Raw genomic sequence first — 15,486 nt, forward strand, 5'->3', positions numbered from 1 at the left:
GAAGAGAACAGGGTCCTGGCAAACCCAGAGTGGGACAGGCCTCTACATTCAGGAAAAGCACCACGGTCTCACCCTCGTACTAGGTTTGCTTTTGTTTTGTTTTTTTAGGGCTGCAGCTGCAGCATACGTAAGTTCCTGGGCTATGGGTCAAATCAGAGTTGTGGCTGCAGGCCTACAACCACGGCCACTGCAAATGCCAGATCCGAGCTGCATCTGCGGCCTGTGCCATAGCTTGCTGCAACAGCGATTCTTAACCCACTGAGCGAGGCCAGGGATCAAACCTGCATCCTCACAGACACCAGTCAGGTTCTTAACCTGTTGAGCCACAGTGGGAACTTCCTAGCACTGGGATTTAATGTCTGGGTTTTCCATAGTCCTATTTGGGGCTTCTAGGTTTTTCTGGTTTAGAGGCTCCTTGGGCTTCAGCTTCCTTAGGGGAAGAAATCACAGGTCCCTACAGGAGTTGGGATGGTTTCTCTGTCACTTCTGCTTCTGGGGCCAGATGCCTCCTACCACGGGCAGTTTGGGAAGTGGTAGGGCCAGGAGGACAGCTCAGGATCACATGCCCACATCAGGATGTACCCCCTCTGACAAACAAGCCCCACTCCTCTTTCCTGTCCTTCCCCCCACCCCACCCCCATCCCCCATAGGTCACTCAGGACTGAGCACTTCCTACAGGCTCCTCCCCCAGGAGCCTTTGGCTCAGACTTGCACAGCCCCAGGGTCAAAGGGAAAGAGGCGAGGCTTTCTCAAATAGGAAGCGGTATCTGCAGATGCCTGGATGTTCCCAAGGAAACACTTCAGGACCCTGACGATCAGCTGTTTAATGGGGCTCTTGAGCAGACATCAGAGGGGTTTCCGGGACAGCCAGACGGCTTGCCAGGCGCTTCTCTCCAGCGATAACAGTACTCCCCAGCACTGGGACATGCAGTTTCCAAATAAGTGCCTTCACACAAACTCGATCTGGCTTCACCCTTTTCCTCTCAACCCTTCCCAAAACACATACTCTTCCCAAGTCTTTCTCTTAAAACAGAGTCCAAGGTACCGCTGTGGACACTACAATACTGAGGTTCCAGTGTATTTTGGTTTTAAGCAGCTGGAATTTGTTTGCTTTTCAAACGAGATAAGCTTATTTGGAAAAATGATCTACATCGTTTTACTATAAAAGCTCTGAATTAAAAAACACTTCAGCAAATGTTTTTCATTTCTTTCTATAAAAAGAGTGGGTTTTTTTTTTTTTTTTTTTTTTTTTTTAAGGGCTAGGAGGATCATGAAGCTTGACTTCCGTGGGGATAGAAATGGGGAATGGGCCACTCTTATTCTTCATAGGGGATGACCTGGAAAAAGTGATGGAGGCCAAACCTAGGTTCGAATGTGTAAGGAGATGAGAGTGAAAACCTGCTGGAGGCAGGAGAACTGCCAGGAGGCAAGGACATTAGCAACAAAAGTGAAAGTCAAGGCTGGGGCTGAGGGATTCCCCAGGCCTTGGGGCTTTCAGGGCTAACACGGGAAGGTCACGAGCAAACCAGGATGATCAGTCACCCAAGGGCTGACCCAAGTCTTGAGCATAAGCCTGAGTGTGTTGGTCATGCTGTTAATGATCCATGAATCCCTCTTTCCATATATTTAGGTAATTATGGTAGGGAATATCACCTTAAATAGTAACAATTAACAATAAAGTGGCCACCACAGTATAGACTGTTCTACAAAGTACCTGACACACATTATCATCTCATCCTTACAGCAACTCTGGAACATGGATTCCCAGCCCCTCTCCACACACACTTTATAAGAGGACTTCAGCAAACCTGCCTGAGGTCATGCACATAGTAAAGGAGAGAAGAGACCCATGCCGGCTTTGGGCTTTGTCTTAACTTGAAAGCCCTCGTTCCTTCTACTACCCCACATCGCCTTCGCCTTTGCACTAGCCACCCCCCCCCAAAAAAAAGGCCCCTGAATGCTTCATTTTCAATCAGCATCAAAGGTCATGCTCATGGCTCCTGGGGTGACCTGGAGTAACCCTCTCACAACTGCAAACCCAAAGGAAGTATTTTTAGAGCCCCAAAGGAAATGTTTGAAGACTTAGCTCTCCCAGAGCAAACGCATCTCCCAGGGCACCTCTCCCAGAGGCCAGGACATTTCCTTGGATTGCTCCCAGCATGGAGTCTGGATCCTTTCAGTTGGAATTCTGAGCCCCCTTTCCATCTCTCCCCTCCTGCTCCCCAAAACACACCTTCTACTCCAGCCATCCGGCATTCCTCACTGATCCTGGGCCGCCTGTCACTCCCACCCTGCTGCCTGGGCTCCTCCCTCCCGCCTGGGGTTCCCATTCCCATCTTCACTCCTGCAAGCTTGTCCTTCCTCATCAAAGCAGAAGGGGACCGTGTCCTTCCTCACGGGTTCCCAACCCTAGTCCCAGGTGGTACTTACATGACAGAACACTGGGCAAATGACAGGTAATCCACCAGCACATCCAGGCCTTTGTTTTCATCGTTCAGAAACTCCCGCACCCACCTGCAGATAAAAGAAACACAGTGGAGGGGTCTGCTAAAGTGGGTCAAGGGGGAGGACAAGGTGCCTCTGACAAAATACCACCCCCTCTTGGATCCTCTGAACTCAGCACCAGGCTGAGAGAATTCTGAAGATCAAAGCCCATGGCAGACCCAGCCAAGGTCACGTCGCTGGCCTGGACCTCCCTGAGGTAGGGCAGCCAGGGATGGGGAAAGGTATAAGCCTTGAAACACCACGTCAGCCTAATCAGCTTTCAGAAGCCCCCTCCTCAAGGACCAGGCCCCCCCCTTGATCATTTTCTGGGTCCCTGGTGTCTGGCATGAGCTGGGGACACCATCCTGGCACAACCCTGGTGGGAAGAATCGGGGGTTATCCAGAGCATTTACTGCAGCCCTTGGGCAGAGCTGTGCCTGAGAGAGACCATCACGCCCCCAACTTAATCAAAGTCTCAGTCAAAAGACAGGCAGAGCCAAAGAGAGCTCTGGAACAGAGGCATATGAGGCCAGAGGGCTTCCACCAAGCTCAAGGACAGGTATTTTGGGAAGCAGTGAGCAGAGGGATAGTGGGACTTTTGTGTTTGGTGAGGGTGAGTCTGGCAGAATAGAAAAAGGATGGAGGAACAGTCAGGAACTCGAGTAACCCCAGAATGGCTCTGACCACTGAGAGACTGAACCGGCTGGGGGTGGAGTGGGTGGGTGGGCAGACCAGGGATCCATTGTCCACTCGTCTGCCTTTAGGCCTTCTGAGCTGAGAGATCCCTGGAAGGGAAATCAGGAGCGAGTCTCAGAAGGACAGGTTCTTCCTGTCTCCCCCCCACCCCCCCTTTTTAGGGCCACACCCAAGGCATATTTAAGTTCCCAGGCTAAGGGTCAAATCAGAGCTGCAGCTGCCAGCCTATACCACAGCTACAGCAATGCCAGATCCGAGCCACGTCTGAGACCTATATCACAGCTTATGGCAATGTTGGGTCCTTAACCCACTAAGCGAGGCCAGGGATTGAACTCACATCCTCATGGACACTGGTCGGGTTCATTAACCACTGAGCCACAATGGGAACTCTGGTTCTTCCTGTCTTATCGACACACAGGACCCAGAGACATAAAACTTTTAGGATGAATCCCTGACTTCCCCCTGTGCTCTGTTCCCCATGAGCATGAGGGGGTCTTCCTAGGCCAGCTGTGCCAAACAGCCCTGCGGGGCCACTTCTCCTCCACAGCTGGAGCCCCAGCGCCATGTTTGACGATGGCCACACCCCGGGATGACAGAGAGAGGCCGGGCAGAGCACCAGGCCCGCCAAGATCTGGCAGCAGGCTCTGGCTAAGGCTGACTGACACCGGAGCTGCCTGAAGTTAGCTTCCTCTCTGGGGGCCGACAGGCCTCCCGTTTCCTGTCTGTCTGCTCTCCAGCTCCCCACCCCCTTCTCATTTCCTGTCTGAGTCTACACTGCTATTTTCGGGATCTTGACACTTTGAGGAGAGGTTAAAGGGCACTTAGGCAAGGCCAAGAAACCAATACAAACCAGAGAGAGGAGGAGCTGGAGAAGCTCTGGAATTCCACTTCCCAGCCTGATCCCAGCCCGCCCGCTCCAGGGCCCGAGTTCCCATCCTCTCCTGGCCTGGGGCTGATGGGCGGAAGCAAGATCCTCCTCTCCCCACCTCGCCCTGGGCTCCTACTGCCCCGGAGCACCCCAAGCCCAGCCTGACAGCCTGACAAACGCACAGACGCTTCCTGCCCAGAAATCCAGGAAGGATCCTGGCCCTCCCGCATAACTGACAGAGAAGCCACACACGGATAACAGGAGCTCCCAAAGTGCCAGACACCAAGCTGCTCCCTGGGAACCAAGCACCAGGTCCAGACCTCTGACTTGTGTGCCGGCTGCCAAGAGGCCTGGGCCTGGGAACCATGCTGCTCTGGCCCCAGATCCTGGCCAGTGGCCAGAGGGGACGGCACCAGGTAGCAGGGGCGGGCCAAGGGGACTGCCACGCACGGCTCCGTGGCCCTCTCCTGAGAAGAGCAGACCCCCCACCCTCACAGGAGGGCCTCACGGTGGGACTTAGTGAGGAAGACAGGAGGACCAAAGAAAGAGGGAAGGAGGCAGGCAAAGGCCTGTGGAGGAACGCAAGGCGGTAGGTGGGGTCTGAGCTGTCGGCTGTGTTGCTCTTGCTCTCACATGTGGGGTAGCTCGTGAGGCTCTGCAGTTGTTCCTTCCGTGACCTTCACCAAATAAAGGTGAAGGCTTAGTTACGCATTTCCGAACAAGTCAGTTCTTAATGACATGAGGTGTGGAAGCCAACTCTGGCCACCAAGCACAGCTACCGAGGCCAGGAACTGTCCCTTTCCTGTTCCCTCCTGTACCGTTTCCCCTGTGATTGCTGCTGCGGCAGCTGGCTGCACACAGGTAGCCCCTGTAAGAACCCCAGGCAGGCTCAGCTTGGGGGCGGACGAGCGGGCAGCTGCCAGGGACAGAAGGGGAAGGCAGATGATGTCATTTGGCTCCATGCTCTCAGGAAGCCCAGGACCCTGGGGCTGGCACCTGCCCAGCAACCCCCACCCTCACCGCAGGCTCGACTTTGTCACATGTGTAAGCTCTCAACATTCGTGCCAGGCCCCTGCTCACAGTCCTCCATAGGTGACCTTCCCTGTCCTTTGTACACACACTCACACACACTCTCTTCCTCTCTCTCTCACTTTCACTATATTTACTCTGACTGGTTACGGTTTCATAAAACCGAGACCACTGCTGTCTTTTTTTTTTTTTTTTTAGCTGCACCCGTGGCACATGGAAGTTCCTGGGCCAGGGATCAAATCCAAGCTGCAATTTTGACCTATGCCACAACTGCGGCAACGCTGGATCCTTAACCCACTGTGCCAGGCTGGGGATCGAACCCGTGCTGCTACAGAGATGATGCTGGATCCTTAAGCTACTGCACCACAGCAGCAACTCCCTCTCTGTTGTCTTTCACTATACCTCACACGTTAGCCCTCTGCCTGTCTGGCAGGTCCGGTTCCCACTCCTCTGGGAAAAAAAATCTCGTGTAGTTCCTAGGAGCCTGTCGATGGGTTGGCAGTGCCAGGGTCTGTGACTACAGAAGACTTTCAAGTCCTGGCCCCCACTGTCTTAGATCTTTCCTGGTGCTTCAGGAAGCGGCTTCTGCTCATGAATTAAAATGGTCTTATAATCAAGCAAATAATCTCTGGGCAGCAAAGAGTCTATGAACTAGGTCTCAGCTACCCAGTGCAATATACTCCCTGTCCCAGCCTTCTCCGGGCCTCCCTTGGCCCAGCCCCAGGCCACAGGCAGACTCCAGTCTCAGCTGCTGTGGGAATGTCTTCCTCTCAAAGCCACATGCTGGCGACCCCAGGAGAGGCCCCAAACTTGCCAGGAGCATCCAGTCAGCAGCTGGCAGAGCTGAGGGGGAGAAAAGCCAGAAAAGAAACAGTCTGAAGCTCTCTGGGGAACCAAAGGCCATTCAAGAGGCAGCTCGACCCCATGGTAGGGAGGTAAACAGGCAAACGCTCCTCAGAGGACAGCAGGTGCCAAGGCGCCAGGTGAAAACTGTGAGAGCCGACTCTGACTCACCCAATGTGGTTGGTACGAAGCGAGATCTCCAGCTCTCTCAGGACTTTGGTTGACTCCTGCACTCTCCTCCTGAACTTCTGCAAACATGGGGTTGGCTGTCACTGATGGAGGCCCCCAACTCAACGGCACAATACAAGCCACGGGGGTAGAAAAGGAAGGGGAAGGCAGACGAGAGGGCAGTGACAGTCCCCGCCTCTGTTCCTAGCCAGCAGCTCCAGGGCCACGGCCTCAGAACACAGACACCCAACAGCCCTTGCTCAGAAGCAGTCCCAACCCAGATCAGAGGGTTTGCCCCTAAACCCCGCAGGATGATAAAGCGCAGCAAGACGGGGCCTCCTGGCCTCGCACTTCACCTTCCGAGTTACGCTGGGGTCCAAGAAGCTCTGGAGTTTCTGGATATAAGTGTGGGGAGGATTCTTCACCTGGAATCGTTCCTGTAAGGGAAACATGCATTTGTACCCAGACGTCCGGGGGACTCAGCCTCCCAAAGTTGTCACCTGGCCCTGAGCATCACCCAAACCATAGGTTCCCCGCCTTGACTAATTCTCAGGTACTTCCCATCTGTTTCCATCTTCTTCTTCAATTAGTACTCCCTGAGCCTAAAATATTTTAAAAATCATTTTAAGAGCCCTCCTGCTTGCTAAGAAGATGTGGGGATTATGCAGCCATAAACAGCACCCTAAATGTAGGTATGATTGTGATTTTATTCAGGGCTTGAAAAGAAATAATAAATGTGTTTATGGCAAAGCTCCATTGGAAAAGTGCTGGGCTGGAGTTCCTGTTGTGGTACAGTGGAAATGAATCTGACTAGGAACCATGAGGTTGCGAGTTCAATCCCTGGCCTTGCTCAGTGGATTAAGGATCCAGCGTTGCCGTGAGCCTGTGGTGTAGGTCGAAGATGCAGCTCAGATCCTGCATTGTGGTGGCTGTGGTGTAGGCTGGTAGCTGTAGCTCTGATGGGACCCCTAGCCCGGGAACCTCTGTATGCCTCTGATGTGGCTCTAAAAACACCAAAAAAAAAAAAAAAAAAAAAAAAAAAAAGGAAAGAAAAAGAAAGAAAAGAAACGTGTTGGGTCAACAGACTGCCTATACTCGGTCCAGGAGCTTCCACACTTCCCAAGAGGTAAGGAAGGAAAAGCTGACTCTCCCAGCAGTGCAGACAGGCCTGGCTGAGTTCAGAAACTCGTGACGTGTGAGCTTCCAATGTGTACAGGGGAAAGGGCAAGGGGGAAGGCGTCAGCTCTTGATTCTGAGCTAAGTGATAATCTTTATTTTCTCTTTCAGCTCTACGCTTTCATGTAGGGACAGCCTCCAACCCTTACGTTCTGAGATTTGGGAACAGAAAACTAGAAGCCTGTACATAGTGGGGAAAACCCTATTTGTCAGAGAGAAAAGCGGTCCGGTGGATTCCCCGCTGGCATGGCCCTCACCCAGGGGAAAGGGAGAAACAGGCTCTGCTGGGAAAACCAGGAAACTCCTCCACAGCAGACCCGACACCCCACACCTACTCAAACCTCCTTAAGGCTGCTGCTCACTGGGAAGCTAGACAACAGCTCTGTGGGGGAGTTAGAGGGGAACTTGGCTTACCAGCCCTGTCTGTTAAAACAGTCCTTTTGGAACAGGAAGTGAGTGTGGACTGAAGTCAGGCCCAGGCCAGGGCTCCTCAAGGGCCCCCAGAACTGTGGTCAGTGGCTCTGGCCCTGCTGCCTTGTCCAGCCCAAGACACCCCCCTGCCCCCAACTTCTGGCCCTGCCCCCAAAGCCCGTACCTGGTCACAGATCAGATCCCACTTCTTCTCGTTGTCATACTGCCGCAGGAGCCGGGCCTTGTCAGGAGGCAGGTTCATGGAGCTCTGAGGAGAGAATCTGCGTCAATGGGGCTGAAAGTCCCCCCAACCCAGAGGAGAGACAGCCTAGACTGTGCTCAGCTTTGTCCCCCAGGACCCTCAGGCTTCACCTCAACACTCCGTGGCTGATAAGGAAGGCTTGGAGAGGCACAACCATCCTCCTGCTGCCCCTTCGTATTTGGTTCAGTTTGGTTCAGTTTGGTTTGTTTTCCAAACCACAGGTCGTGGAATCAGTTTAATGAGTCAAGAGTAACTTGATTTTAAATGAAAACGAGCAGATTAAAAACAGAATAAGATTGGCGATATCAGAATGCACTGCAAGTGGCAAGTACAAATCATGTTTCATGAAGCTTTTGTTTCTTTTTATACTTTATGTATATACACCCACATATATACACACACACATATATACACACACAGAGATCACATTGTAAAATGTGCTTCCGAACATGGGACAGGTCAAAAAAGTTTGAAAGCCACCAGTCTAAAGTGACAACCTTCAATCGCTTTCCCCCCCAGCCTGAGAGATAGGTACCTGAACCAGGTAAGCCCATGGGTGAATCCTGGGCCACCCGCAGCCTGTGCAGATGCTACAACGCTACCCCTTTCCCTCATACCAGGATACAACTGAATGAGTAGGACATTAACATAAAGATAACTGCTCATTTTTTTATTTTATTTTTTATCTTTGTGCTTTTTTTAGGGCCGCACCCGAGACATATGGAGGTTCCCAAGCTAGGGGTCGAACGAATCGGAGCTAGAGCTGCTGGCCTAAGCCACAGCCATAGCAATACAGGATCTGAGCTGAGTCTGCGATCTACACCACAGCTCATCGCAACGCCAGATCCCCGACCCACTGAGCGAGGCCAGGGATTGAACCTGCATCCTCATGGATGCTGAACCACGATGGATTCGTTTCCGCTGAACCGCGATGGGACCTCCTAACTGCTCAAATTTTTAAGGAGATAACTTATAAAATTTCAGTGCTTAATTATTAGTATCAATTACTTATGACACAACTCCCAATTATTTAAGACACAGTAAAGTGTCCCAACCCCTTACTGAGACACTCAAACCTAGAGTACAGGACAGACTAGGACTCACTTTATTTTGTCCATTACCATCTGCCAAATAAGTGAATACAGGTGTGAGTAAAAGCCCATGACATCCACAAGCGAACCCTACCTTCCCCTCCTTACCCTGTCCAGCCAAGCCTCCCTTCTAACCAGTCCAGCTGCCTTTGCTCCAAAGGCAGCTCACTGCACCTGCTCACTATTCCCAACTCCTGAATCAAACACAATCTCCTCCCTAAAGTGTCATAGCTGTCTGATGACCCACGTGACTTCCCACAAACCCAGCCTCCTCCCCTAGCACGCTGCAGGCCCCCTGGAAGGCCTTCCTCTCAGCTTTTTCTCCTTTACCTACTACTCCAAATTCAACTCTAGCTCCCAGGCAAACGAAGCATGATCACGTGGTTTACCACTTGGTGTGCTCACTCCTTGCCATCCTCATCCCTGGGAACACAAACTGCGTGGGCCCTGGATTCCAAGGAGTCACACAGGCCCTGCATTATTCCAGAAGCAGCAGGTGTCCTGGAGTGGGCCCTCCGTTTGCTGAGAAACTGAAAGAAAATTCTTAAACATGATTTATTTCTATTACCCGTATCTATTTACTATGCATTTATCTACACAGACACTTTTAAGCCAGTTGCATGCTCATCTAGCTCCTAAAGGACTGGGGCCGTTCACATGATCCCCAAGCCCCGATAATGCCTAACACGGTGACAGACACCTCGTGGAGCGTAGGTTGATGGTAAACCTATGGTTAAGATCTCCTGGTTCTGATCTCTGGGCCCAGCCCCTGGCTGGAAACAGGGTCACTATGGCTCGAAGGGTTGGGATTTCTGCTCAGTGTTTAGAAATGGAGGAATTGTGGAATAGAGACGAGGTTACGAGAAGAAAAGTCAGGGAGGAGACCACCACTCTACACCTCTCCCCATGGCTTCTGCTGCCCTGGGAATCTGTCTGAGCTTCCGCAGGGAAGAGAGGCTACCCCAATCCTCCCCACTGCCGACACAGCAGGGGGTGGCCAGATGGGCAAATACAACCCCAGATGTTCTCTCTGGAACGACTGTGGTAAGAGCCAATCTCAGTATGTCTGTGTGGATGGCAGGACAGGAGCAGGAGGCCACAACAGAACAAGGACGCAGAGATCAAAGGTGGCCCTCAGCAAGGTCTCCCACCTGACCAGGGCCAGCCTGCTGCCAACTGAGCCCAAGTCAGAGCAGGCCTGGTTCTGGCTCTGGGCACATCCTAAGATGACTTCACGGTTATCTGCCCCTTTCTCCCAAGTCTGTGCCATGAAGATATAAAACAGCTGTGTCCCCTGGAAGAAGGCAGCTGGGGAGGGGGAGGGAGAGCTTGTCGCTACTGTGGCAGACATCACATCCCGTCTACACCAACTTCCTCCCTTAGCCACCCACAGTCAGCTGCTGTGGCCTCGCATTTCCTCCTCCAGGTGAACTGGTGAGAAAACATCTGGGCAACCGGAGGCTTCAAAGACAGAGCAGAGTCATCACCTTCGGGCCCCCTAACCGGAGACCAAGGAAGAAGCACCTCAAGGACCAGGCCAAACTCTGGATGCCCAGGAGGGAGGGACCCCAGAGTATGGAAACAGGTGGCAGCAGCATGAATTGATTCTGACCACAGGCCCACATCCTCCAGTCTAGAGTTCTGAGTGGCCCTTTCTGGACAGTGATGGTTGCCTTCTCTGCTCCTTTGGGACCCAAGTGTGATGGGGGAGGAAGTGGGTGGGGGAACCCCTCAGCCTCCAACACTCACAAGAAATCCATCAATGACTGTGGGGAAGGAGCCACCCACCAAGGGGGCAGGACCAGGGCCTGGCTAGGCAGTTCTTTCTCTCCCAGACCGGGGCATCAGGGCTTCTGCCTCCACCTGATAATGTGTGTGAGGCCAGCAGGGCTCAACGTCCTGAGGAAGGGCAGCTTCCTGAGTTCCGGGGGGACAGCCAGGGAGCAAATGTGACAATGTTCCTTCCGGTCATGGTCAGAGGTTTATTTCCTTGACATTTTCCTGCCATGGCTCCGCAGAGACCGTGGGCTCTCTTAAGGCAGAAGCCAGGCTGAGTTCCGGCTAATTCCTCACTGAAACCCTTGCTGAACAGCAAGGAGAGCTCCGCTGTCTTGGGGCAGAGGACACTGAATGTGCAATCAGAGGGCTCAAGATCAACTTTGGGCTCTTCAGAGTCAAGGAACCTCGGTGAGCTCATCCATAAAACAGAGATAATCTCACTACTTCACAGGGTCTTATGAGGATTAAATGATAAATACTTTAGGTCCATATGTGTCTGGAACACTGTGGGTGTTCAACGCGGTTCCCTCCCTCTTGCTCCTAGAAACCCTGAGTAATGTTTTGACATCCCAAGGACCTGCCCACTTGCTCCTGGGCTGTCTCTCCCGCAGCACTGCTTCTCAACACCCTGAGGACAGAGCAATCCCCTACCCTCCGTGGATCCCTCTCTGGTTTCCTCTAAGACCAGGAGGCCATGAAATACCACCCTCCTTGGAAAGGGAGGGAGAGACCCCAGGGAGATGGGAGGAGATGAACTCAGACTGAAAGCAACTCTGGGACGGATTCCTAAATCAGAGGGAACCAGCCAGAAGTCTAATAATAAAAACCTATAACAGGAAGAAGCAGAAAGGGGTGGATCTGATGCGTCTGGCAAGGCTGCTCTGGTTTACTGCCAGTGTGAGGCCAGGCAGAGTGCTCTGCTCAGTGGCCACCCGCTTCCTGGGCTCTGTGGGAACAAGGGCCTGGTCAGTCCCTGCAGCGAGCTTTCCTGACTCCCCCGACCCCCATCAGCCCCCGCAAAGCCAAGGAGGGAGGTAGCTCCGGTCACAGAGGTTCCCTTCCCTTTCCTGCCCTGCACCCCTCCACACCCACCCCCTGCTAACTGGCCAGTTAGCCCCTCCTCGTTTCCTTCCCATGCAGGGGAAGGGAAATGCCGGTGGGGTTGGAGTTTCCTTCAAAGCTGTGGGTCCTGTGCTGGGACTCACCCCTGACTCTGTCGCTCTCCTTGGGCCAGGCCTGGGGAAAACCCAACAAACAGAAATAGGAACCACCAAAAATTTCCAACTGCTTCTACTGGTCCCAATCGACCATGATAAAGCTTAGGAACAGAGACGAAAACAGCAGAGCTTCTCTGAGAGAAGGGAGAGAGATGTCTGAAGCTTTTCTGCGAAGAGGATTCTGGAGGCTTTAGGGAAGGCAGGCAGGGGCTGTTGATTTTGAGCAAATACAGAATGTGAGCTTGTGGCTTTCTCAATGTTTTCCCTCTGAGAACCACCTCCCCACCGAGTGCCCTATGGCTGGCCACTTCTCCCCAGTGTGGTATCCCCAGCCACCATGCTCAGCCCACGGGGGTGGGGAGGCCTGAGAAGCCGAGTCTAGAACTTCTCCAGAGATGAAATGGGGCACTGTCCTGGGCACTACATGCTGCTGAGGCCCTAGTCACAGCTGCCAGCAAGCAAGTCTTCTCGGGCATCCGCAGATCAGCCCTTTGTACAGATGGGCAAAGGAGAATGCAGTCAGAAGGTACAAGGCTGGGGAGTCCAGGAGACTGCTGGAGGAGCAGCTGGAGCACTGTGTCCCCACCCTGTGTTCCTGCCAGGGTCCCTCTCACAAGCCAACATCTCTGCCCCCAATCAATGGTGAAACAGGCAACACCCGGGCACAAAAGCCTGTGCCCAGCTGCCAAAAGGATGGAGTGTTGGGAGTGGCCCAGCTTACCCTCCACGTGTCTATAGTGCTGGGCAGTAGACGCAGCTGTGGCCAGCTGGGCGCTGTTCCCGAAGGGCAAGGGCCCAAGGAGGTGGGAGGTACCAGCTCCCGCTGCCTCGGGCCCCTTGGCGGCCACAGCCAGTCCTGCCAGCCCTGCCGCAGTAGCAGCTCCCAGACAATAAGAGTTATTTTCAGCCAGCGCTTTAACACAAGCCAGCTGGCCGGTGTGCAGGGCGGGAGTCCTCCTCCACCCAGCCCGCCCAGACAGCAGGCCCGGCCCATTGCTTACGCTGCTGCCGCCTCTGCGTCACTGTTTGTTTATCTCGTTGTTTCAGCATGGCTCCTTTTTACTCCCCCCCCAAGAGTATGATCCTGGCAAAAGGAAACCAAAAAACTGGGGGAGGTTGATCAAAGGTCCAAGAGTTAAAATTAAGAAGGTCCAGACATGGAAAGTACAGCAGCCCCTGCAAACACCCACACTTCCCCAGCTCTGTGACTGGCAGGAGCAGCGCAGGGGAGGAAGCGGACTCCATCAGCGGCCAGGTCCCCCTGCAGCCCCCGTGGATTGAAGCAGTGCCTGGCTTTGCTGCCAACCCGGGACATGAAGCTCAAGACGGCTCTCCCCGTCGGCCGGCCTCCCATCCAGAGAGAGAACTTGAGACAGAGCCTAGAATGAGCCTAAATCAACTGGGAAAGGCTCTGGGAGAAGAACTGTATCCTGTGACAGAAAGGAAATCACAGGAACAGTTCGTGACCCTTGGCTGGAGGGCAGGTAGCCCTGCCCACAACGGAGCGAGGTGAACACTTCAAGAACAGGAAGGGGAGTTCCCGTCGTGGCGCAGTGGTTAGCGAATCCATCTAGGAACCATGAGGTTGCGGGTTCGGTTCCTGCCCTTGCTCAGTGGGTTAACGATCCAGCGTTGCCGTGAGCTGTGGTGTAGATTGCAGACGCGGCTCGGATCCCGCGTTGCTGTGGCTCTGGCGTAGGCTGGTGGCTACAGCTCCAATTAGACCCCTAGCCTGGGAACCTCCACATGCCGAGGGAGCAGCCCAAGAAATAGCAAAAAAAAAAGAAAAAAAAAAAAAAAAAAAAAAACCAGGAAGGGATGGACAGCAGCAGTCACCTCCCAGGACTGGAGGCCTCCCGCCCTGGTGCTGCAAACCCCGCAGGCTCACAGGCTCGACAGTGCAGCTCCCCATCCCTCCTCATCTGCCTGCATTTGCAGCCCTATTCGCGTGGGGGGGAGGGAGCGCTCAGGGGTGTGACACAGCTTCAGCCACACACACCCTTTCCTCAAGGCCTGAGCTGCCCTAATAGACCTGTGGGAAGGTGGCTGGGGTACCTCACAACAAAAGACATCAGAAAAGTGGGTGCTCCTTGACTTACGTGTCTGTAGCGGCTTAGGCCTGGCTTTCTGGTTTTGTTTAGTTGGAGCTATCACTTGGGGGACAAGCTGTCAGGGAAAAGCCAACTTTCAGAACCCTGTCTGGAGAACATGCTTCTGTGGTCACTGATGACTCTATAAGCAGAAATGACTTGCTGGGCAGTTATGGGCCAAGTCCCTGAGCAGTCTGAAGGAAAAAGAGATGGATTTGCCAGATGTCTCAGGCTGAGCTCTGCAGCTCATACCAGGGCAGTCGGGGAAAGGAGAGGTCTTAGTAGGCCAGCATCAATCAAACAAAGAGGTGGCTTCATCCCCCGAGGCCTCCCCTTCGCCCTGGAGGACTCCTGCCTTGGATCCTGAGCAGCCACGTCCCCAGTGCCAGCAAAGCCCCCCAGCTCTACGCTCTACCCTCTGCTGGCTTCACACCTGACATCTCGGAACCTCGGCAGGTAACCTCGTCCCCAGACCCTGGCAGAGGATGCCCTTTCTGGCCCATTCAATCAAGAAGCACAAAACCTCAGGCCAAAAAACTCTGGTTAGCTACAGGCCCCCAAGCCCCAGCTTAAAAAGCCACTGCCACAGCAACTTGATCTGTCTGCTGGCTCCTCAGCCCCTCCTCGCGGTTAGCCAGACCCACACACTCCCCAGTTACGCAGAATGGAAACTATTCTGCTGGGGGCAGCTGGCTTTCCAAAGCGAAGGAGTCTTGGGGCAGAGCCTCACGTTGTCCCTGTAGCCAACCAAGGCCGTCCCTCCTCTTCATGATACTCTGCCCTCCACCTGAGAGCCCTAATAGGCAGCACCCCTCACAGAGGACACACCATTTCTGGGGTTACATCCCACAAAAGTCATTTTCTTCTCTCTCCTCAGACCATAGCCCATTACTCACCCCGGGCGTGTCCCTCCCAGGGTCTTTCATTCATACCTTCGCTGCCCTTCCCACTATCACCATCAGATGGACCTTTCTGTTCACGCCTGACCCTCTGGGATAACCTTCGAGCTGGCATCCCTACTTCCAGCCCTTCCCTCCCTCCAACCTGCATGTGGATGAAATTTCTAAACTTCTTAGCACTTAAGATAAATCATGTTTCTTTTTAGTTCAGAAATCTTTTCTGACTCTTTTCATTTACATAAGAAAACCTAAAGTCCTTGGCCTGCTGTTCTTAGCATCTTAAAATAAGGAAGAGCTTCAGAGGTGAGATTCTCCCCAGGGTTGGCCCCAGCATCTCTGACCAGCTCATGCTCTCCTGGACTTTCTCTTCTGGAAAGGTCACTCCTGCCATAGGATTTGCTTCTAAATGATGTTTCCCCCATCTTCAGAATCCTTACCTATTACTACCTGACTCAAAATCCAATTCTGTGACT

General features: G+C 53.3%; 1 protein-coding gene across 13 annotated transcripts in view; it reads right to left on the minus strand.

Annotated features, from left to right (window-relative positions):
- Positions 1-15,486, minus strand: part of FMNL3 (formin like 3) — a 53,395-nt gene that overhangs the window by 13,973 nt on the left and 23,936 nt on the right. For 7 of the 13 annotated variants that reach the window (XM_021091615.1, XM_021091610.1, XM_021091616.1 and 4 more), the window contains exons 2-5: positions 7,860-7,943; positions 6,445-6,525; positions 6,092-6,168; positions 2,431-2,514 (exon numbers count right to left, since the gene is read on the minus strand). In XM_021091615.1, coding sequence (XP_020947274.1) covers positions 2,431-2,514; positions 6,092-6,168; positions 6,445-6,525; positions 7,860-7,943 — 326 coding nt within the window. Of the gene's footprint in view, positions 1-2,430; positions 2,515-6,091; positions 6,169-6,444; positions 6,526-7,859; positions 7,944-8,047; positions 8,161-12,745; positions 13,824-15,486 lie in introns of those variants that run through there. The other 6 variants (XM_021091612.1, XM_021091607.1, XM_021091605.1 and 3 more) reach the window with 2 other exon arrangements.

The sequence above is a fragment of the Sus scrofa genome, chromosome 5 (genome assembly GCF_000003025.6).
Source record: "Sus scrofa isolate TJ Tabasco breed Duroc chromosome 5, Sscrofa11.1, whole genome shotgun sequence".
NCBI classification, from domain to species: Eukaryota; Metazoa; Chordata; class Mammalia; order Artiodactyla; family Suidae; genus Sus; species Sus scrofa.